At 39.8% G+C, this 25,667-nt stretch overlaps 1 protein-coding gene across 2 annotated transcripts in view; it reads left to right on the top strand.

Annotated features, from left to right (window-relative positions):
* The first annotated feature begins 1,798 nt into the window (after positions 1-1,798).
* Positions 1,799-25,667, top strand: part of KIF6 (kinesin family member 6) — a 272,771-nt gene continuing 248,902 nt past the window's right edge. For both annotated transcript variants that reach the window (XM_067564771.1, XM_067564772.1), the window contains exons 1-3: positions 1,799-1,905; positions 3,035-3,144; positions 5,032-5,106. In XM_067564771.1, coding sequence (XP_067420872.1) covers positions 1,840-1,905; positions 3,035-3,144; positions 5,032-5,106 — 251 coding nt within the window. In that variant the 5' untranslated portion in view covers positions 1,799-1,839. The remainder of the gene's footprint in view (positions 1,906-3,034; positions 3,145-5,031; positions 5,107-25,667) is intronic.

Genomic DNA, 25,667 nt, shown 5'->3' with positions numbered 1-25,667 from the left:
CACACAGTAACTTGAATTGTCAATTTCATTAAATATAGTCAGTCTGAATTAAGGGCAAGTTTCTTATTTCTTTAAAGAGATCGTGTATTGCACAGATAACAATTATTTGTTGAGGAATAAAATAATGTAATACACTGGCTATTGTGGGTATGTTTCATGCAAATTCCTCAGGCATTGCCTCCTTAATGACGGAAGGGAGCAATGTAGAAAAGTCCATTAAGAACTTCACCATGTGGATTAAACATACCTAGGAAGCGCTTAGATGTGATGGTGATGGACACTATAAAAAACCCCTTACATAGAGAGATATGTTACTGTGCTCCAGTCAGTAAAATTGGAATTGCTCATTTGTATGTACAGTAATAGACCATATTCTTCTAATAGTTAAAGGAAATTATCCTTTATCTTAAGTCATAGGAATCTGTAGTCTTGGATCAGAAGTATCTTGAGTTCTATCCTACCTGCTTCCACGAGCTGAGACTTTTTAAATAGCCATAGAGATAGTTACAATATCATCATGCAGACACAAAACTTCCTTTTATTATAGTTCAAATTATCTCTTTAGGTTTCTCAGATTAGTCCTATCCCTGTAACATTTGTGCATATACAGCCTACAATTGCGCTGATTCTGTTTGCTGCCTTATTGCACTGAAAACTCATCTAATTTGCTGTCTTTCCTAAGAGAGCAGTAATGCTTTCCATCTTTCTCCGAGTGCATTTGAGATTACTTGTATGATTCCACATCCATTCTTATTACCTGACCACATTTCTAATCTCTCTCTAGATACTTTTTATATTGTTGTTTCATCTTTACAGGCATTAGTGGCATTTTGTACTTTAATATCAGCTTCATATAGAATTACTGAAGCATACTGCTTCCTTCAACTAATAGCTTGTTGAATATAGTAAAGATGACCCAGACCTAAAGTAGAATCATGTGCCATAACATTCCTACCCCAACTCAGTTCGCGGTACTTTATCATTGCCCTTTGTGATCCTTCAAGAACTCTTCAGTCTATGCATCAATTTTCCTGTAACTGACCTTTTTTTTTCTCAAAAGAAAATAGAGTATCAATTGCAGGATTATCCACTCTAAAATTCCCAAAACATGAGTCAGGCTCCCAAAATAATGACATTGACTTAAATATTGTGAGACTTATTTTTAAATAAATACATGCAATGCCCTTCTTTTGTTCTGATTTTAGAGCCTGTAGGGATTGTGGTCCAGCTTTTCTCTGCCACGAGGGCTAAAAACTTTTTTTTTTTAAAAAAAGCTAAAACTAAGATTCTCATGTACTTAAATGATCCCAGGAGCTGGGGCTTTAAAGCAAACGCCGTAGCCCTGCGGATCTCTCTTACACACGCTAACAGAAGGCATGACATCCTCGCATTCTGCAGTTTACTCCCACAGAAGGAGCAGCTGGGACATTTACATTCAACGCTGCTGTGGGGGCGAGGTGGACTCGTGCCCCTGTACCTGTCCCACCCGCTCTGTCCCAGCAAGGAGCGAGCAGCGGCTTGGAGCGCCGCGCGATGCACCAGCGCGTTCCATGCGGGGACGGGGAGCCACACACAGGGAACGCCGCCCGCTGAGGAGGGACCCGGGAAGCACGAGTCGGACTAACACAGCCAGGTAGCAGCAGCCAGGCTTCAGCCACGCTCGCGCCACTGGGACTCCCGGATGCGCATGCGTACCTCGCTCACACGCCGCCGGGCCGGCCCTCTCCTGCTCACCCTCTGGCGCAGGGCATGCTGGGTAGCGTTCCTTGGTTACCGTTGCTATGCAGGGCCTAGTCCCCCCCCACCCCGCGCCCCATTCCCTGAGCGGAGACGAGCGAGATGGTGAAGCAAACGATCCAGATCTATGCCCGGGTGAAGCCCCTGGCCAGGCGGCAGCAGGCGGGGGTAGGTGCCCGCGGGGAAGGCAGCCGGGCTGCAGCCGACCGGAGGAGCAAAGGGCGTCGTGGGAGGGGGGCAGTGGGCACCCCAGGGTGGGGGCGCAGGGGATGGACCAGGTGCCCAGGGCAGGGGGTGGAGCGGGTGCCTGGGCGGGGGGCAGCCCAAAGTGCCTAGGGTGGGTGGTCGCGGGCAGGCAGGGGGCAGCCCAGGATGCCCCGCGGCGGGACGGGGGCTGGCATTAACGGAGGCTCATTGTTCTCACGTCACGAGGCTGGTTTCCAGCCGTGAGCTCCCCCGTGGATCTCAGTGGTGGTGTGCCTGCTGCTGCTGCTGCTGCTGAGGGGGCTGCCTTGTTGCAGCGCCAAGATGATTTTGAAGTGGCCAGGTGCAGGGCAGAAAGCCATAGACATTGAATGTTAAATGGGAGCCTTAAAAAAGCTGTAAAAAGTGTGCATTGGAAACACTTAGAGTGTGGCCTTTGGGGAAGGGGGTGAAGCAAGGAGCTGATTTTTCTGCCTACTTTTAGGAAACTTGTTTAATGAAACCATTGTGGATATTGGAAGTGAATGTTTGAGTTGAAACATTTTGCCTTCATTGACGTGAAAAATAAAAAGTTCAATGAAAACGTTTTCATAAATGGGATGTAGGCTTTGCCATACAACTCTTTAAAAAAACCTACTGAACAAGCTCCTTAAATTGTGATCTAAAAACTACCTGATGAGTGCCTTATTAATTTCACACAATAGACACTTCTCCAGGTGTCTTTTAAATAATTAGCTGGTCAGATATTTGAAAGTGATTGTATTAAGAAAATTTTATCAAGGGACTTTGTGTCTGATTGCATTGAGATATTCTGAAGTCTTATTCGGGGGTGGGTGGGTGAGAGAAGGGATCTGCTCTCCACTGTGTAATGCAAAGTCCCCAATAGGTTAAGTGGGGAGGGCTTTGTTTTTGAAGGAGGCGGAACTGGGCTCTCTCTCTTCTGTCTGGATGGAATTCTAATTAGTGTACAGCAGAGTGACAACTATAACATTCCTGTATATGATCTTAATGAGATGATGCATTTAAACACATCAAGATAATATAGCTATGGTACCAAACACTGTTCTACTGATGAAGTCATTTTATTTTGTAGATTTATTCAGTTGAGGAAGATGAGAAGTCAGCCTCCAGTTTAGAGATTATTGTTCCACGTGACTTGGCAGATGGATTTGTCAATAATAAACGAGAGAGCTACAAATTTAAGTACGCTTACTTTGCTCTGATTTTTTCCTCATGCATTTTATACTAAGATCACTTTCAGCTTTGCCGTATCGGTGTTATAGCCAAACTTATTATTTTTCTTCTTGTTAAAGTCAGTCCATTTTTCTATACTAAGTATCACCATTGCCTACAGAGAAGATTGTTGGGTAAGGGTCAGCCAATGGATTCAGTGTGCCAGTCTGGTGGAGTGTCAATAAAAGTTTTTTATTAATCTCTGATCCACACAATACAGTTTTGGTATATTTAGTAAGATTTTTAAAACAACTTTTTAATAAGAGGAATCTTTCAATGCTACAGTACATTGTGCTGTATCATGATTTCATGGCAAGACATGATAAAATTAGAAAAGTTTAATAGCTGAACTTGTATGATTCAGAAAACTATTGCATGACATTGTGGTAAAAATGCCTGAGTTCTGTTTCAGGTCTGCAGCCATGCAGATGGTTATAAAGCTTTAGTGTAGATAAGGCCAGAGTGAGGGAGAGACCGTATGCTTCTGCATAAGCTAATGAGCAAGCGTAGGGTAGATAATGATTTTAGCCAAAGATTTGTTGACAAAAAGCACTTTCTAACTGGAATTTGTTGATTTCAGGCCTAACCAAAACACAGTGAAAAAAATTATAGTTTGTCAAATGAAAAGGGAAACTATCGGCTTAGAATGAATATTTATACATTTCTAAGAAGATATTGCAAATAAAAAGTAAAACAATTATTTGATAGCATCCTTTGTATGGAAAAGTTGGATGCAACATTTTATATGGAATGTCATACCAATTGAAATTTGATGCAGAAGAAAATCTAATATCTGTTGTAGAATAACACCAAACAAACATCTGTAGCTCATGCTGATATCACTGGACAGATTCTACGCAACACCAGTTTAGGTTGCAGATGCCCATGCCAACTGTAATAGATTCTGACATTTTCTATGTTTTTATCATTCCTGAGGGAGTCTGTGCAAATTAATTCTGAGAAATACTGAGCATTCTAATCTTTAAGGAAATGTTCATTGTTTTCAATCTTTTATAATAAAGCCATACCTACAAAAGGGAGACTACAGGCCAAACACTTTCTTTTTCCTCCTTAAAACTCACTATTTTTTGGTGAAGTCTTCCTACACTGGTCATCTCACCAACTATGGGCCTGATTCTGCATTCCTGTGCTCCTATGCAGTGTCATTAAGATCAAACAAAATCAGTGCAACTACTCATCTAAATAAAGGTTTGCAAGATAGAGACCTACGTCTCCACGCTTCATGTGCTGAATATTTCCTCATGTACTGCATTTGTCTGAGTAACTGTACACAGTAAACTCTTTGAGACCCAGACCATGTTTTTTTACATGTTCTATGAAGAACTATGTAAACTTAAAGTGCCATACAGAACAATTGCAGATGTTGGCTTACAGTAAGTGATAGAAGCTTAGATTTTTTTTTATTTGATGTTCATCTATTGATTGAAACATTTCCTAATTGCTTCCTTTCATTTTAGTCCAAAAATTGGGAGGCTGGCTGTACTGTTTATATGCCTTGCTTGGTTATAGTATAATTTATTTATCCAAGTTACAGTGTGATGCCAGTTGCAAACACTGCTCCCCTTGATAACTGTAAAATATAGGTTTTTCCCCCCTAAACTGCATCATTTTATCAGAGGATTTTATTGTACAGATCTTGTCAAAGCAGTACTGTTTACAATCAATTTGTATACAATAGCACAACAGGACACTGTGGTTAAGACTACAGGGAAAACATTGTATTAGGTTATGTAAGCCCAATGATGTAAACATTGACTAGTTACAAAGAGGAAAACAAAAATTATGAATAAAGTAGTGTTTTAAGATACTGCATGATGATTTGTTTCTTATTTGCAGATTTCAAAAAATTTTTGATCAGGAGGCAAAACAAGATGCAGTTTTTGAAAGTATTGCCAAACCAGTTGCAGAATGGTAGGTTTTAATCTTGTAAATAATCAGCAGTTACATGGGGTCAGCAGTAACTTTCATTATACCATTTGAAAACAATCTGATAATTATTTGCCATGGTAATTTAAAAATGGATTGTGTTTTTATTCTCTAAATGCTGATCTATCTGAATCTGATAGGCATTCAAGAATTCCATGGGAGTTCTGCTTACAGAAAGCTCCATCATCAACCCCTAAATTGGCATTGCTATGATTGCCTGTTTTATTGAAGTTATATGGGATACCAGAGGAATTCATATTAGATTAGTTCTTCCTATTCCACTGATTTATCTCCATTGGTCCTTCAGAAAAACTAATTTTATAGCCTCACATTATACTGCTCTAAAGAAAAGGGTTAGGCATGAGGAAATCTAATCTCCCTGTTTAGTTTTTATTAACTTTAATAAGATTTAAGGACAATTTTGAATGGGCCTCCAGTTTTGTTCTTACTGCTTTCTGCTTAATGTACGTAGTCATGGCGGTGTTGGTGGCACTGTATCTTGACTCCTCAATATAATAACTAAAGAATATTAATGTTGTAGAATGAAGTTCTCAGAAGTCTGGAAATCCCCAGGTTCAGATTGCTGTAGGACCTTGCTTCATTTAGTGTGCAAGTTGGATACTACTCTGTGAATTAGGCTGGTTTTTCTTTATATATATTCTCATTGCTCAGCTTGTGGTCCCATAGCTAATATACTCCACACCATGCATCTGCCACACTGAAGGAAGCAAGGGCCCTATATACTGTTGTCTCATTTGTTTCTCAGTCTTGCCTTATTCAATGCACACAATCCAAATTGTTTAGTGAATGTGGTAGTACTACTTCAGACTCCAGCCTCATTCACTACACAAGCTTATCTCATTCATTGTCTAACCTGCACACTGAATCAGGCTGTGGTCCTGCAAGAAAAAGGAGTTTGCGTTCAGATAATTAATGACTGTATTATAACGCATATGATAAATGGCAGAATTTATCTTGTATAGGCTACAGAAAATATTATGATAGTTTCATGTGTTTAATGTGCTTTCAAATGTATTTGAAAGGACATCATCAGCTTGAAACATAGTCCATTTCAAAATATTAGTTGAAGGTGGTACACCTGGCCTTGAATCCCTCTATTCATTTTTGTGGTTTTACAATCACATTTTTCTGTTTTTTCAAGTATGTTTTTCTCTCCACTATTGCTGCATGAAAGACTCACACAAATGAGGGGAAATTGACTATACAGAGAAAACAGTCAATGTGAAACTGACAGGCACAGATTGAACAACTGGAACCAACAACAACAACAAAAAGAAATATATAATCTCTTTCAGTTAGTGATTTTGGACATTACGTGTAACAATTTCAGGTCCAATTTTTTTTTTCAAGTGGACGATGCCTTTTTTAACTGTAAAGTCTCCAACCATTAATTCCTTACCTGAACAGAAGCCCATTGACCTTAACAAGAGTTTTGCTTTCATAGGACTTCCAGGTTAGATTGTAAATGTAGAACAGTTTGTCATACCATTATGTTGATGCTAATAGGTTAATTCAAGGCTGGAAACATACTTTTGGAATTAAAATTTAGGTAGGAATGTTTGCAAAATACCAACCTTTAGGGTGAAAAAGATGGATTTTTGGGTGTAATCATCTACAAGTTCTCTGCTCAAAATGGAATTTTCTAATTTAGCTATAGGAGGAAAGAATTGTGTTTCCCAATTCTGTCCTTAAGAGCTTGCTCTTTAGGGTTGTAAATTGGCAGTATTGCAGTTTATGCATCAGACAAAAGGATGATGCAATTATCTCACATTTACAGTAGATGAGACTTCACCCAGTAAATGTCTTGAATTCCATCAGGCTTCGCCACATTGCTATTCCCTGCAAAATGTACCTATAAACATATCCCTTGTTTTCTAGTGATATGTATTTGTTTGCTCATGAAACCTTTTAAACAATATCTTCAGTTTAACTATGTGATTGAATTGCACTCATTCCTTTATTTATAACTAAAAATTATAAAAAAGACTTTGATAGGACAGATGAAATTGAGCTGTGCCTGGAAAGCAGAAAGTTAAAACCTTGTCTTGAGCATGCCAGAGTTTGAATTGTCAGCATTCTTAGGAAACTCAAATTACCAAAGCTAACTGGTAACAGGCACCTAATTTTTTCTAGACAGTGGGGCTACAGAGAGTTTGCTGAAAGGTGGGAGGAATCAGCTGGGTGTGTTCCATAGCTCACCTATACAGTGTTTCTGAGCTGTGAGAAGCTACACCCTTTTCCTTTTTTATTCAAATCTATGCTGATGTGAGCCGTATTTGTCATCCATCTAACAAATCCATCTTGTTCAAACTTTGGCTAGAAGAAGCTCTGGTTTTACATTAGGAATAAAAAGTGCAGATTCTTCTTACCAATGTGACCAGCTGCTGGACTGACCCAAGCTTTCATAGCGCTTTATCTTTAAGTGATAAAAGCGAAATTATATATTCATTCTAATCAAATCAAGGTTATCTGACTTCCGTCTTTGACTGTTATTAAGGTGATAATACTTGTTTTCAAATTTGGTTAAATATGTGTTCTTATTGTTGATAAAACTACAGAATATTTCCACTTAGTGATTTGCATTGTGACAAAGCCAGTTATTTGAACAAACATTTTGTAAGCACAGTTAAAACTTTCTCCTTCTCCACTCACTGCTCTTCCAAGGCAAAAGTATATATTTACAAATGTGTTCTTACTCACTCCATTCCTTAATTCATCAACCCCACACTTTCTGTTGATTTAATTATATGTCAACCTATTATTAGCATGCCAAAATTCCTTTCCGTTATGGCAAAATAAGAACCACCATTGTTACTCCTGGAATACCATAGTTGTTCATAACAAACTTGTCTTCATTGTTATTTAAAAAAAAATAATTAAGCTGAAAGCTAAAGTCTATGTTTCTGAAGATGGAGTCATTTTATTAAATGAACACACTTCGGTTGCGTTCTGACATGGAAAATAAAACACAAAAAATATCAGTGAAATACTTCATGATGTTGGAATTTAAAGATCTAGAGTGAAATCCTGGTCACACTGAAGTCAATGGTATTGCTGTTGACTCCAGTGAGATCACGGTTTTTCCCCTAGCCTATTAAAGTATAAGCATAGAAAATTACTTCCTTTTTAGATGGGTGTTGTGGGTACAAATAAGAAATAGCTCAGCTGGTAATGCACCTCGTTGGTATTCCTGGGAAATATTAAAAAGACATTATAGACTTCTCTGATGTGTTTGTATGACTGGTATTACCTTGGGATCTTCACAAAAAAGATGTGTATCGTGACAACTCAGCATCCATAAAATAAACATGACTGACGCTTTCTTATCCATCTTTTTCTGAATATAGTTCCTTACGTACATATTGTCTACCTTTCTCCCCAATCTCTCTATCACTCATTAATGCTATTGCTTTAAAACAGCATGTTATTTCAGTTCATGTTAGATACTGTATAAGATGTTCTGTTACTGGATGTGGAGGAATGGACTATATCATGGCAGCTGAGCCTTCAGATTCACAGTTCAATAGAGTCTCAAAATGCTCCTTCCAACATTACTTGAGGGCTACATTGTCCTTAAGAAGAGTGGAACTGTCCTGGGATTGCAAAGGGGTTGTGCCGTTTGAACTTGGCCCATAGATGGCTTTCAGTGCCTGAAAAAAGCTGCTTATGTCATGTTGATCAGTGTAACATTGGATCTCCATTGCCTTTGCTTGCCGCCACAGATTCTTAATGTCATGCTGCCTCCTTTGAACTACAACTTTAAGCCAATAAGTCTCTCATTTTTGCTGGTTAGAAGGTTCATTTTGCTAAGTGTAAAATGCACTTCTCTTCTGATGAATAAGTGCTAGGATTTCATTGTTGTTCTTATCAAATCAATCTTGATGGCAGTGAGTGGAATATCCAGTTGATTCAGCACATGCCTTGTGAATAATGGTCTTGAACTTCTCCTAATGTGTTTGAATGTCAGTGATGTTGTCAGGTAAGTCAGAGGGCCACTCAATGAAGCATTACTGAAGAGTTTTGTGACTAGCGTGATTTTGAAGTGCCTTGCTGTTAAATCTCCTCCTCATTCCTTTAGGTTGTTTATGGTGTTGTGGTGTTAGCCGCATGTTCATGATTGCTGTAACTAAATGATGGTCTGTCCAGTAGTCATCTATATCTCTCATGGCTTATGTAATATGGACATCAGTATGATCACTGCCTCTGCCACCATAAATTCCATTCCTCATCATCAGTAATAGAACCTCTTGCCAACTCCCTCATCCCCCAGTTCTGAGGAAGTTCAGCGTGCCATCACTCAGACTAGAAACAACAAGGCACCAGGCCCAAATGGCATCCCCATGGAGGTCTTCAAAGCTGATGAAATAGTACTCATGCTAAAACTTCATCAACTTGTTAAAATTTGGGTAAATGAGGAAATTCCACCTGACTTTAGGAATACCAATATTGTGAGCATTTTTAAGAAAGGGGAAAAGTCAATATGCAGGAATTACAGAGGTATTTCCCTCCTCGCCATAGCTGGGAAGATCCTTGCTCGCATCCTTTTGAACCGTCTCCTCTCTCTTGCCAAAGACGTCCTTCCGGAATCCCAATGTGGTTTCAGACTGTTTTGGCACCACTGACATGATTTTTGTTGCACGACAGATCCAAGAGAAGTGGGAGGAACAACACCATCCATTGTGTATGACATTTATTGATCTAACTAAGGCCTTTGATGCCATCGATCATGAAGCATTATGGAATGTGTGGTCTAGGTTTGGTTGTCCATTGAAGTTCATTCATGTTTTTGGGCAATTTCATGATGAAATGACTCCACTGTCCTCTGTAATGGGTTGGATGTGGACCCATTCACCATCCGTACTGTTGTTAGGCAGGACTATGTTATTGCCCCAACTCTTTTCTCCATCTGTCTTGCCGTAATCTTGGTTCTTATTTGTGACCTCCTTTTTTCTGGAATTAGGATTAAGTATCATGTGGATGACCAGCTCTTCAATCTGCGGTGTCTTCATTCTAAAACTAAGGTCACCAGGACTGTTGTTATGGACCTTCAGTATGATGATGGCTGTGATATCCTCGCACACACCAAGGCTGACTTGCAATCTACCCTAGATCTCTTCTCAGGCACCTATCATAGCCTACCTCAACATTGGGAAGACTAAGGCGCTCCGCCAGCCTGCCTCAGAACAAGTTGTCCCCCTTCTCCCACAAATTGTCATTGGTGGGTGAACCCCTGGAAAATGTTGAGCATTTCCCTTACCTTGGTAGCCAGCTCTCCAAGACAGCCAGTCTTGATGTGAAGATTGAACGTAGGATCCATTGTGCCAGCATATCCTTCAGAAAATTGCTCCGTTGTATCTTTATTGACAGAGTTCTGTGGATGGAAACTAAGATCCTGGTCTACAAGGTAGTAGTCGTCCCCCCTTTTTTATGGGTGCAAGACATGGGTGACATATCAAAGCCATCTTAAGCGTATGCCTTAGGAAGATTCTCCATATCAGATGGGAAGACCATCGCACCAATGCCAGTGTTCTCTCTGCAGCTAACATCACCAGTGCTGAAGCAAAGATTATGAAACATCAACTTCGCTGGGCTGGTCATTGTGTGCAGATGACTGATACTTGTCTTCCTAAGTCCTATTTTTTCAACTTAGTCATGGTAAGAGGACCTGGAGGGGACAGAGGAAGGACACACTGAAGTATACCTTAAGAAGGGAGACATTGCCCCACGAATTGGGAAGAGCTGGCTGGCAATAGACTGCAATGGCATCACATTATACATCAAGCCTCAGCTCATTTTTAAGAGAATTGCCTTGATGAAGAGGCTGAAAAATGGCAGAGAAGGAAGGAAAGTATACTGCATCCTGGCCAGCAGTTGTGTTCTCTCTAAGCAACCACCTGATGTGGAAAAACCTGTAGAGCAGCGGTTCTCAACCGGTGATACGCGTACCACCGGTGGTACTTGGAAGAAGGCTGGGTAGTACATGAGCCGTACTGCGCCGCCGAATCTGCCGCCGAAAGTCCGCCCCCCAGCCGCCGCGAAACCCCGCTGCCGCCGAAAGTCCCCCCCACCGCCGCCGCAAAACCCTACCGCCGAAAAGGGGAAAACAGTGGCAGGGTTTCGGCGGAGGGCATTGTTCCCCCTATGCAACCCTGCTGCCGCTGAAAGTTCCCCCCCCTTTTTTTCCCGAGTGGTACTCAGGTCAGGTACAGTGGTACTTGACCTGACTGTACCTGACCCGAGTGGTACTCGGGGGAAAAAAGGTTGAGAACCGCTGCTGTAGAGCACTAGTCGGACTCCTCAGCCATTTTAAGTCTCATCATGATTTTTCCCTCTGGCAGACACCATCCTCGTATCGAGGGATAGCTGATGAGACGCTGTACAACATGATGCACAAAGATCCCTGCAATTAGATTTTAGGGCTGTGAGGCTATAAAATCCTTGAGAAATGTATTTTGTTTAAATAGGAGAGTCTGTTGAATGGCTGTTTTTAAAACATGATTTTTATGAAAATCTACCTCTTGCCCGATTTACTAAATAAATACTACATGATAATCTGGTAAAGAAAATTTAGGGTGAAGTGGCCCATTATTTCAATTTTTTGATGAAACATTAAAATATCCTGAAAATAATATATTGTGAAACACCTACACCAACCACTGAGGTTAGTTGACTCATGTATGGTGAAGGAGCTATGTTCTTAAATAGAACAATGCAAAACCTTCCAAGTCTGGTTTGAAATAGGTTTGTAAATGTAATTCCCCACCCAAACAACCAGTTTTGGCTTTGAAAGTAATCCCATTTTTCCTATGATCAAATTACATATGAACATTTGGGTTTGCATGAGCTCCCAGTAGTTTGCTGTGCCATAAATGGAAATGGGGCTGTCTGCCATATTGGAAGAGAGGAAGGCTTGGGTGGAGTGAGAAAGTGTTGGAGAAAGACAGGACATAGTTCCTTTTCATTCATAGTTGTCTCTTAGGATTTATGCACCCATCTTTATACTGTACCTTTCAGTTTGTATAAAGATGGGCGCACAGCTTAGCTGAGCTGAACTGACCTTTCTGATCACATAGGACTTACTTAACTAACTTGTTTGTTATTTATATTTCATAAATAAATAAATAAATAAACCCTTGAAAATATCTACCTGTGTATACACTGAGCTAATATAAATGCATGTTTCCCTTCCCTCCCTCCCCACTTCTTTCACCCACTGTTACATCATCCTGTCTGAAATTAGGAACTCTTTGGAGTACTTTTGTTAGTATAATGACTGACAAAAGAGTCCTTGTCCTGACTGAGGCCTCTAGTCATCAGCTATATTAATAATTCTAATAATAATAATAATTCATTTAAAAAACAAAAGACACAAGAGTGGTACCAAGAGGACTGCCCCATGTGCCTATACCAATAAAACAAGTTTGAATCTGAAATGCAGCACAAACAGCAACCATATAGTTTGCATGTATCTTAAAGAGAACAACCTAACTGAAACAAATTATCACCAGTTCATGACTGCAGATTAATCTCATGTCAAGGCTGATTTCAAGCATTTTCTGGAATCTAACATTTAAAAGAGATTTACTATGTATAGACTCTTTCAGAGAAATATGTTGATAAATATAATAGCAAATCTGTACCACTTGATTTTTAATTAAGATGGTAAGTATGTTTCTGCTTATAAAGAATTCTGTTTATTGTGGCTGTTGGAGTTTGCTTTGACTTGTGCTAGATGAGCCAATTGATTTGTCCCAAAACAGAGAAATAGTAGGACTTTCTGCCTTAAGAACATAAAATGAAATATGGCACATATCAAAGATTTCCTTTTGAGGACACTTTCTTGAGAACCTGTGATCTTTTTAATGATGGTTTAAAGTTTTCGGAGTGAGGGTAGGAGTTGTTCATAAAGGGCCTGATCCAAATTGAAATCCAACAGGAATCTTTCTGCTGACTTCAGTAAGCTATGGATGTAGCCAAGAGAGAGCAGATTTTCTAATAACAATCAAATATGGTTTTGTTCTGTTTCATAAGAAGAATCACCTGCAGGTATTCCCCAGAATGTTGTCCATTAATGACTGTATTTTATAATGTCTAAAGCAGCAAGAATATAGTTAAATGTATAGGTAAACAGTTTTAGAAAGAGGTCTGGCTAGTAATCTAAAATAGATGGGAAAATATTTGCAAAATCCTTTGTTGTGACACAAAGCATTGGAAGCTGTATCACAGGGAACAGTTCTGCACTGTTGGGGGGTAGACTAAATGACCTAATAGGACATTTTCATCCCTAATATATATATATACATGAATGCAATGAGCAATGTAAGTGGCCAATTTTCCATCCAATTCTTTTAGTAAAATAGTGAAACTACTTAAAAGATATATTTTATGTCCTAAAAGCTTAAGGGTTTGTGTGTGTGTGTGTGTCTAGTATTTCGTATCTATTCCAAGCTGGAATGTATCGGGATTCTGTAACTGGGATGATCACGTGGGGAGTTGCACAGCAATGGAAAGCTGCTAGGTATACTTGCCAAACTGGACAATCAGAAAAAGGCATTTCAAATATTCACGGAGCTTTAAAGTGGAGGGAAGCCCTCTGGTTTCCATGACTCCTAGGCAGTTGAGTTCACAGTTGTGACCAGAACAGTCAGTGTTGGGCATTGTGGGATAGCTGCCGAAGGACCAGTAGGGTTGACATAAGTAATGCAGTGTTTACACTCATGCTGTGTCGACCTCAGTACATTGACCATGGCTTAATACTGCTCGGGGAGGTGGTGTTTCTGCATCACTGTAACAAGGCACTTACATCAGCAGGAGACAAATTGAAGTGTAGAAACATGCACAGCTAGGTTGACTCAAGACAGCTTATGTCAACCTAACCTTTTAGTCTAGACCAGGCCTTAAAATGGAAAGATAATTTAACAGTTCCCATCATACCTTTCATACTGTCTAATCAAGAAAAGAATATAGCCTTCAGCAGTCTGAGACATCACCAAACTAATGAATATGTATTAAGGGCATGATCCAGCACCCATCTGAGTCAATGGGGTTTTGTCTTTGTAATCTTAGAGTCTGTGCCTGAGTGGTACCCTTAATTCCCATTGACTTCCTAATGGGTAATCAGCATTAGATTATAAACTCTTTGAAGCAGGGAGTCTGAGTTATTCTTTGTTCAGTACAGAATTGAACACATTGGTTGTGCCAAATAAAGAAATTAGGAACTGTGTTTCTGAATGCTTAGAAGATAAAGGATACATGGCATATTCCCAAATTCTGTATATTCTTATTTTTAAACTTGCAAAACCCTACCTGAGTTTTAAAATTCTCCATTTCCATTAGAGACAGATGGAAGTCTCCTTCCTCTGAAACATCAGAGATGGCCACAGCAGGAGATGGGACACTGGGCATTATCTCAGTGAAGTGCTTGGCTATCTTGTTCTTGCTCACATCCCCAGGGAATTTTCCCACATGTCAGTTTGGCAGTGACTTTGCAGGGAGTTTATCCTCTTTTGCAGCATGAGGTGTAGGTCACTTTCCAGGATCATCTGGGTATATCTCACTCAATCAATTCATTCATACACCTCAGTCCCTCTTATTCTCTGCCTGAGGCACATCTGAGGAAAAAATCATTGTACCTCCAAGTGTTGCTCGTTTACATCATTTTACTTTTCTACATAATCTGAAATAAAATATTTTGTTTTTAGTATTAATAACAGTGACTGATGATATAATTACATGAATATGTAACACTTCATGTATTTAATAAATATTTACATAGTATAAACAGTGAGCTAGCTGCTTTACAACCAAATATGAAGATGAAGATCTTAAAATACAGACAATGCATATATAGACTAGGGGAACAGGAAATCAGCAGGCAAATGTGGTTGTTGTTTGTATCACCCAGAAGCCCCAGACACATTGAATATCTACTGAGAATATCCTTTTTAAGAGACATCTCCTTTCTTGAGACACTTACAATTTAAAAGGCTAGATTGAGCCTTTAGGGTCCTCCTTCTGTAAGGGGCAGTTCACTGCTACACTGCCCCAGAAGGAGCTCTGGGAAGAATTGTTAGTGTCCCAGTTCCTTCCCTTCTCCCTGGCTTGCTTCCATGGGGAAGTAATTAATTGCAGGGCTTCAGAAGGTGGTGTCATCTTCACTGGCTGGCACATAGCGATGGGTATAAACTTGGTTTCACCTGTTCCCCATACCTCTACATCTCCATCCCACCCACCTGTTTTGAGAATTGCAGCCACTGCCCTCCCCTCATGCCCACACTAAAGCCATGATGCAAGGACCACTAATGCAGCAATGCAGGAGGGTGAGAAGATCTTTCTTCCCTTCCTTCCATTAGCCTGAGTCACAATCTGGTCCTAAAATAAGACTAGACAAAATAAGTGGGTGTAACAAACCAAGGAGGAAATGGGAGGAAGAGGGTCAACAGAGGCAGGAACATGTGGTTATATAGAATGGTTATGTACACACTTTGCAAATTTGAATCTTTATATATAAACAAGAGACATGAATGTTGTTGGTGATCAGTGGTAGCCATTTACCTGGCCATCAGGCATTGTGGTTCATATGTATGTCACCAGTTTCACAATTATTTTTAAAGAGCTTTTCTTCTTCCCTTTCTTGCATTCCCCTTTCCCTACTTGCCAATTTAGTTAAAGCTTGAGGTTTTTTTGGAGGGTGGAGGGGTGCTTGGGTTTATAGGCCTCTTGAAGTGTGTTTCAGAGAGATGCTTGGATGGGAGGATGGGGGTAGGGGAAACCAGGTCAGGAGTGGGGTTCAGGAGGCATATTGGACTTCATGGAAGAAGGTACAGGAGTGAGTGGGAGGAGGACACAAAGGGTCAGGTAGTTATGCATCATGATTGGAGCAAAGATAGGGAGCAGCAAATGATGCAACAAAATTTTATGTAGATGTTTTGTTAACTTTTCCCAGAACTCAGAAATAAGTATATCTGTTATTCATCCATGCACAAACTGCATTCAGTCAATGAGATAGTCATTTTGATTTGGATGAGTACAGATGTGTGCCAAAATCCTGTTAAGGGTGTTGGAAATGTCTTCCTGCCTATATGAAGATTGATTAAATGTTAATAGATAGTGATGCAGGGGGATGTCCTCCCAAAGAGGGAATACTTGAAGTCTTGCTGATCTTTTAAAGCAGAAGCCACTATATAGCTGCTATATTAACCAAACTTAGCTGACCATTTCACCGTAGGTTAAAATTAATGTTAATGTTAGAGAAATGAAGGAGCCAAAAAATTATCTATAAACCACTGTTATTAGAAGACACATATGCACTGAGAAAAAACAGATCTAAAAATGAGAAATGTCTCTGCAGTTCCAATTGTTCTTAAAACAGTGTCATATCCTCAAGGGGTCATATTAATTTTTGTATTTTTTAAAAAAAAGATGCTATTAGTTTCATTGTTTCCATGCAAGGATGAGACAATTACTAACTTTTTGTGTATTGTACATTTTTGGTGCACAAATGCTGTATGAATTTGTCATCTTTTTGTTCTTCAAATTGTGTAGAAGACTCTCTCTCCTCTTCTCTCTCTCAAAAAAAAAAAAATCCATTGCCCATTATTCTTTGTTCATTGTCCCCTTCACTCAGCTGCGGTGTAACATAACACTTTTTCCATCTTCTTGGTCTTGTTTTGTGGCGCTATTGAGTGCAGCTGCAGCATGTTGATTCTGGACTTGTAGGTAGTATTGGCTGGTACAGTAGGTTGCTGGGTGACTTAACTGGCAGACAGAATTGTTTCCAACACAGTGGCCTCATAAAGGAAAGTCTTTCTATATATTTATGCTACTGGGATACTGAAAATAAAAATATTGTCAGGTCTGTTGTCACAAACTATTAATCAGTCCTTTCTTTTAGATTGTACAATCCTTGGGGCAGGGACAATCATTAACTCTGATATTTAAACAGTTCAATTGATCCCTGATTTGGTTGAAGCCTCTAGGTCTTTTTGATGTAATATGATATATTAATAATGAGTCATTGGCACAGAGCATCATAAACAGTTCCTTAAGTTTTATGGTAAAGTGGCTAAGTTAAAGAACACATAATCACAGTAACTATGTTTAAAACACAGTTTGTCCTCTCTGGAATTCTAGAAATTAAGTGTAAATATCAGGCATGATTATTCATGGTTCTAAATGGTAGTCTCGAAGGAATGATTGTCCATTCCTGAGCAGTTCATATTCCTGAATCAGTGTGGTGAGCAGTGGTTGAGCTCTGCTCTAGACAAACTTGCATCATAGCTTTATTATTACTAATGTGGGTGGGTTGGTACAAAAGGGCTGTGCGATCACTTTGCTTTTGGATGCCAGTTTAACACAACCCTGTTTAAAATATGTGCTAAATTGAGGAATCAAACCAATAATAATTAAGGCCTTTTCTTGAAAATGTTGCAACGATAGGGCCGTATGAATTGCAAGGATTCATTAACATTTCATCAAACCACTATTATAGGGCTCAGTATCTGTAAGATTTATTCTGACACAAATTGCAGATTTTCAATCTGTTAAAGAAATCTGCTTATTATAGGTTACAGTTTGACTGTTTGGGTGGGTGCATGGAGCATCTTTTTCAATAAAATATGTTTATGCAATCTTCATGACTGAACTTGCATATTTTAGAAAGCTTGTTGGAATAACACAGGAAATAATGTTGCACCTCCTTTTTCAGGAAAATTGTTATCAATTTCTAAAGAAGCTGATGTGTGCAGTAAATTCTTGAAAAAAAAAACCAGTGCTGTTATATGTGTGTCTGGGAGTTGGACATATCTATGAAATGTGAGGTATCACCAAATTAGATTTATATCACAGTTCTGGCAGAGATATAAAGAGAAGATATAATGCTGAGATATTTTGTTTATTTTAATTGAAAGGAACTTTTATCTGTGCTGCAAATGAAAAAGGATATTTACGTACTGAACTTCTCTAAATGCAAATCCTCCTTCAAAATTGTGTTCCCAGAATTTAAAAATAACATAAAGTTCACCATTTTCTTAATCATAAACATCAATACCTGAGAGTTGGATTTGCCAGAATTGTGTTGAATTTTATTGTGAGTTGACTGTGGATTAGGGGCTTCTGAAATAGAGAGAGGAAAAGTGCAGGGACATCAGGAAAATAATTCAGTGTAGTGGGATTTGAAATGAGCCAAGATGTTCTCAAAAGATCAAAGATAGTGATGTTTTCCTACTTTCTTCATTAGTCTTGTATTTTCATAGCTGTTGAATGGCCACCTACATTTAGATGACCAATAATTTAAAATGAAGCCATCAGAACCCATGTTAGAATAATATTATGAGTAAGGTAATTCAGAGTTAGAGCTGAAATTGTCGCTTAGTGTCAAATACTTCTCTTGGCTGCACATAAAAACATAAGAACGGCCATATTGGGTCAGACCAATGGTACATCTAGCCCAATATCCTGTCTTCCAATAGTGGCCAATGCCAGATGCTTCAGAGGGAATGAATAGAACAGGTTATCATCAAGAGATCCATCCCATTGGCCATTCCCAGCCTCTGGCAAACAGCAATTCCTGCCTATCCTGGCTAATAACCATTGATGGACCTATCCTCCATGAACTTACCTAGTTCTTTTTGAACCCCTTCACAATATCCTCTGGCAAGGAGTTCCACAGGTTGATTGTGCATTTTGTGAAGAAATACTTCATTTTGTTCATTTTAAACCTGCTACCTATTAATTTCATTTGGTGACTCCTAGATTTTGTGTTATGAGAAGTAAATAACACTTCCTTATTTACTTTCTTCACATCGGTCATGAATTTATAGACCTGTATCGTATCCTCCTTTAGTCATTTGTTTTCCAAGCTGAAAAGTCCCAGTCTCATTAAACTCTCCTCATATGAAAAGTTTTCCATACCACTGATCATTTTAGTTGCCCTTTTCTATACCTTTTCCAATTCCATTATATCTTTTTTGAGATGGGATGACCAGATCCACACACAATATTCACAATATGGGTGTACCATGGATTTAGAAAGAGGCAATATGATATTTTCTGTCTTATTATGTATCTCTTTCCTAATGATTCCCAACATTCTGTTAGCTTTTTTGACTGCCACTGCACATTGAGTGGATGTTTTCAGAGAACTATCCACAACGACTCCAAGATCTCTTTCTTGAGTGGCATCAGCTAATTTAGACCCCAGCATTTTATATGTATAGTTGGGATTATGTTTTCCAATATGCATTACTTTGCATTTATCAACATTATATTTTATTTGCCATTTTGTTGCCCCATCACCCAGTTTTGTTAGATCCCTTTGTAACACTTTGCAGTCTGCTTTGTACTTAGCTATCTTGAGTAGTTTTGTATCATCTGCAACTTTTGCTACATCACTGTTTACCCCTTTTTCCAGATCATTTATGAATATGTTGAACAGTACTGGTCCCAGTACAGACCCCTGGGGGACAACACCCCTGTTTACTTCTATCCATTCTGAAAACTGACCATTTATTCCTACCCTTTGTTTCTTATCTTTTAACCAATTACTTATCCAGGAAAGAATCTTCCCTCTTTTTCCATGACCATTTAATTTGCTTAAGAGCCTTTGATGAGGGACCTTGTCAAAGGCTTTCTGAAAATCTAAGTACAGTGTATCCACTGGATCACCCTTATCCACGTTTGTTGACTCCCTCAAAGAATTTTAGTAGATTGGTGAGGCATGCTTTCCCTTTACAAAAACCATATTGAAAACAAATCGTATTCATCTATGTGTCTGATAATTCTGTTTTTAAATATAGTTTCAACCAGTTTGCCCTATACTGAAGTTAGACTTTACGGGCTGTAATTGCTGGGATTGCCTTTGTAGCCTTTTTTATAAATTGGTGTCACATTAGCTATCCTCCAGTCATCTGGTACAGAAGCTGATTTAAATGCTAAGTTACATACCACAGTTAGTAGTTCTGCAATTTCACATTTGAATTCCTTCAGAACTCTTGGGCGAATACCATTTGGTCCTGGTGACATATTTCTGTTTAAATAATCAGTTTGTTCCAAAACCTTCTCTAATGGCTCCTCAGTCTGGGACAGTTCCTCAGATTTGTCACCTAAAAGGAATGGCTTAGGACAGAACTTAGTCCTCAATCAGTTTCTTTTTTCTTAGGTACTAGAATGTGGTTTGTTGGAATATGATACTTACGCACGTTATACTTAGTTAAGGAATAGAATTTTTTAACTTTTGAGGGTTTGTTTAATGGCACTAAATATATGCATGCCTGAATTATTTACTTTTCTTTTTATTCTTTTAGAAGACTGAGTAGTATGTCTAGAACCATGGATGCAGTGTCAGAGCAAGATGTGGCAAAACGTCTTTGTGCAAGTTTCATATATAGTCTTACTGATGGTGCTTCTGGATCTACTGGGTAGACTTCACTTAGTCATTTGTAAGGTGGGCCATCTCCCTTCATCACTAGTAAATTCTAGTGGTCAGAATTTGAGAATAAGAATTTCACACTTGGTTTGGATCCTTTATACTGGGTAAAAGGATTGGAGCGGCATAAAGGGGGGCTAAAAACCCAGTATCTGGCATCAGTAGGATTTCCTGGGCAGAGGCACTGTGGAAGACTGTCATAAGGCTGCCTTCTGAGAACCCCATTACAAACTCTGGCATGGGTGGTGTGACCCATCCGTGCCTAGGGTAGCCACCTGAAAATGCCAAGGTCAGGGCAGGCTGTAAAAGGAGAACAGATTCTCCCAACACTGGTGGGTGACACTGAAGTCAGACTTCCCAACCAGCGACAGACAGTGCTTCTGATTCCCCACACTGGTTATCAAGAAGCCAAAATAAAAACATACACAGCCCCTTTTACTGCATTTCAGTCTCTGGCTCCCAATCAGCCACTAGGTCCAGTAAAGAGATCAGTTATTTAAAATCTATGCTCTTTACCAAAAAGGTTTCTCCTGATCCCAAAGGGTCAACCACAGTACCAGATCAATATAAGTTTGGATCTTATCCAAAATACCACGCTGCCAGCCAATCCTTTAGTAAATAAAACTAAAGGTTTATTATAAAAAGAAAGAAACAAACTATAAGAGAAGTGTTAAAGGATTAAATCAATCAGATACATACAAATGATTTGAAAGTCCATATATATCAGGATTCTAGAAGAATTGTGGAGTTTGCAGGCTTGTATAATCCCTCTGGTGTACATCCAGTACCTCGATGGGTCTCAGTCCTTTGTTTCACAGCTTCAGTTCAGTTCAGCTGTAGATGAGTTGATCCAGAGGTAGACTGAAGACTAAAGACAAAATGGATGTCGTGCAGCTGCCTTTTATGTCCTTCGGCCTAGGCCATGCTGCTTGTGGAATTTTACAGGAATAAAATGGAGTCCAGAGTCACATGAGTAAGTCCTGGTGACTCATCAGGTATATCCCTGGCTTCTCCCCCTGGGCCCCTTGTACCTGTGAATTTCTTAATGGGCCATTAAGCAGGCTATTGCTGCAGCCATCCTGTCTGGGGTGTCGCCCAGACACAGCACAATTTGAAATACAGATATATCAATCATATCCATAACTTCCATTACACATATACATGAACATAAACATTATCATCTTACTTAGCATATTATAGCCTATCTAACAGTACCTGACACGGCATATCTCACATGAATTATTATTATTCTGACGTATTCATGTTAAACAACATAATAAATGTGTCCGTCATCGTCGTGTCTCCCCCCCCCCCCAATCTAGCTAGTGTGACACCATCAACGCGAGATTGGTGTAGAAGGGAGTAATCGGAGCTCCTGAATACACATCAAGGGTCCCCCTAACCCAATCAGTGTCACAGGTGGTATGGCAGGAGTTATGAATGGTGTGTTGGGGGTGGGACCAAGCATGCAATTCTTCAAAGATTCCAAGTAGTTCTGCTGCTCCCCATAGGGCAGATCCGGAAGGCTGCTGTAAATTAGACAAGCCCTCAGGGTTGCCTAAATTATACTGGAGGCCTCTCTAGTACATGGAGCAACACAGGAACAAGAGGACACAAAGGTGGCTTAAAGCCATGTTGACCCCATTACCTTGACTGAGTTCTGTACTGCAGTTCTTAGAGGTACAGTACAGAATATCACCCTGGGTATCTTATTTCTTGGCTATGTTAATTATTATCTTTGTGAGGATGTCTACTATTTGAATACAATTAAGAAACTCAAGAAACTCTTAACATTTGTCATCTCCCTAATTTTTGCTCTGTTTTAAACTTTCTCTTTCTGGGAAAATTAAGGAGGTAATGGCAAACCAACTCCAGCTACGCCTAAGGATCAGAGAAAGATGATGAATTTATCCTTCTGGTTTTAGGCCTGGCTATGGCAGAAAGAGTGCTCTGATGTCTTTGATCTACTTGTGTCAATAGAAAAAGATTGTGTGTTCTGTCATAGACTACATAACAAAAAAGTATGCCCTTGGAGTTTGTGAACAGAAATTTCCTACATTGTGGCCCCTGCGTATTTCCACTTGTCGGATGTGCCCCCACCCTGGCACTAGTGGGCTTCAGGAACTTTCTGGAAAGTAGATAATGCAGTTATTGCAGTCTCACAATGATAACATTTTTATATCTTATCACACTATAGTGTATGTGTGTTTTTTAAAAAGCACACAGTGTAATAAAGAACAACAATTTGCTACACTTGTAAGAACCTGTGACCATGTGTAATGAGCAATTGATGAGCCTGATTACCTGAGGACTCCATGTCAGTCATTCAGGGTTTAGCCCATCTACAGGCAAAAGTCTTAACAGATGACCCCCAGGCCAGGGATATAGGCTGTCAGTGAGAGCAGACGCTCCAGTCTACTCAACATCACTACCTCACTGGGAGTATCCTTCGCTGCTTGGTGGTTCTGACAGACTGCTTCTGCTCCTGTTCCAGCCCCAGCCTGTTCCTGCTCCAGCCTTGCCTTTGGTTCTTGATTCCTGCACTGTCTCCTGGCTCTGATCCCCAGCCTGGCTACTAGGCCTGACCACCACTGCTCCAACTGGTAGACCTGGTCTCAGTTACTTCAACCACTAGGCCTGACCATCCACTTCTTATTTTCTGACAGTTTGAGCAGACTGCCTTCTGACACAAAAATCTCTGTCCAGAATGGGATTTTCATGTTTAAGGAGTGGCTCTGTGTCCCTGATGATGAACCACATCTAGCAATACTCTCCAGCTATGCCATGATCACCTTTGGCTGGTGTTTTCAGACACTGGAAAACATTGAAGCTGGTCTCTCAATATTTCTGGTGGCCAAAACTATGTTGATACTTTGAATCCTACATCTATTCCTGTGATGTCTGTACTCAAATAAAGATCCTCCTACACCAAACCCTTTGGTACTCTGATTCTACTGCTGACTCCATCTCAGCCCTGCTCATCCATCTCCATGGATTTTACTCTTGACCTCCCTGATTTTCAGGGCCACGGAAAGGTGCTAGTTGTCATCAACTTACTTATAAAAAGGTCTCATTTTGTGCTGTGCTTTAAAATTCCTACCACGAATGTAACAGCCCATTTTCAAGAGTTTTTCAACTTTTGTCTTCAGACTCCATGGTTTACCATCTAATAGTACATCTGACAGAGGATCACAGTTTGTTTCATTCTTCTGGTAGCAGTTCAAGCTACTGGATGTTGAACTCCGTGCCTCTTTGGGTTGTCATGCCCAGACTGATGGACAGACTGAATGAGTGAACTACATTTGGGAGCAATGCTTCCATTGCTTTATCAATTATCATCAACATGACTGGATTTCCCTCCTTCCCTTTGCCAAATTCATGTACAATAATTCAGACCATTGATCAACCCACCCATGTCCTTTTTACTCCAACTACAGTTTCCATCCTTGGATTCACCCATTCATGCCACAACCCCCCAATATACTTACAGCCTCCAATCTAGTCTGACACTTTCACTGCATCCAGGAAGAATTGAAAACCCACCTGTAGGCCTGGCTTAACATAAATAACTTGCCTTATTTCCTAGTGGGCATAATTGGGAAGGTGAATGGAAAATTAAGTTGTAAATAGGGGTTGACAAAGCAGGAGTCAGGATATCTATGCTAACTAAGATAAGCAGCAAAACCCTGATGGTAGAGACTATGGACAAGATAACCTGGAATGTAAAGATCAGGTTCCACATGAACACAACATGGACAGACCATGCTGTACAGAGATTGGTTCCTGGAAAGTAACCAAACCAATCAAAAATGTGTAATTTAATGTATAGCAAATGCAATATAATGTGTAAATGTATATAAGGAAAGATATTGCCTGTGTAACTTTGGATGTGTTGTACTCCATTATCTGCCTTCTATGCTTGAGTCTGATCAACTCAGTGTAGCTTTGCTGTATGCCAAATAAAGGAATCTGAGTGTTGAAATCTAGAGTCGAACTGAGCGTTTTGGGTCCCAGAGAACTGAATGAAGTGTTCTCACAGAACTGGACAAGGTGTTCTAGATAAACCAAGTGGAAAAGGTCTTTCAGGGAATCCCAACACCACCTAGAGTCAGCAAAAAGAGATTACAAGCATTATGCTAACCTTTGTCGGCAGACAACCCCTAAATCACAAGTGGAGATAAAGTATAGCTCTCAGTACAACACCTTGACTCTATCCGGCCTTCAAGGAAGTTGGTTTACTATCTTGACCCATTCCGGGTCATCCAACAGATCAACCCTATGGCCTTCAAACTCCAGTTGCCTACGGAGATGAAATTGTATGCAGTATTGCTGAAAGAGCACACCAACTACTTCCCTGGATTAATACAACCATCACTGCCACCTGTCATGGGTCCAGGAGCATGAGGAATATCTTGTGAAGCAGATCTTGGACTTCAAAATTCTCAGAGGACAGCTTGTTGACTGGGAATGTTATGGTCTAGCTAATTGTTTGTGGGAGCCAACCAAAAACATACAAGCACCTGACCTGCTTCAGGAATTCCATTAGTCACACCCCAATACACTTGGTAGGCATCTTTTAAAGGAGGAAGGGGAGTAATGTAATAAGTCATCTCTGAACCTGATGAGTGCCCTCTGAGCCTGAGCCTGATAAGTGCTGTTGAGTCATCCTTCAGCCTGAGCCAGCTGATATAGTGTACTTGGACTTTCAGAAAGCCTTTGACAAGGTCCCACATCAAATGCTCTTAAGCAAAGTAAGCAGTCATGGGATAAGAGAGAAGGTCTTCTCATGGATCAGTAGCTGGTTAAAAGATAGGAAACAAAGATAGGAATAAATGGTCAGTTTTCAGTGTAGAGAGAGGTAAATAGTGGGGTCTCTGAAGGATCTGGACTACAACCAGTGCTGTTCAACATTCATAAATGATCTGCCAAAAGGAGTAACAGTGAGGTGGCAAAGTTTGCAGATGATACAAAATTACATAAGATCCTCAAAATTGCTCAAAATTATCCAAAGCTGGCTGTGAAGAGTTACAAAGGGATTTCACAAAACTGGGCAACAAAATGGCAGATGAAATTCAATGTTGATAAGTGCAAAGTAATGCAC

This window comes from Emydura macquarii, unplaced genomic scaffold, assembly GCF_026122565.2.
Source record: "Emydura macquarii macquarii isolate MOO-44397 ecotype Brisbane River unplaced genomic scaffold, CSIRO-AGI_Emac_v2 contig_2676, whole genome shotgun sequence".
NCBI classification, from domain to species: Eukaryota; Metazoa; Chordata; order Testudines; family Chelidae; genus Emydura; species Emydura macquarii.
Note: the sequence above shows the minus strand (reverse complement) of the source record. Positions and strands in the feature narration are given on the sequence as shown.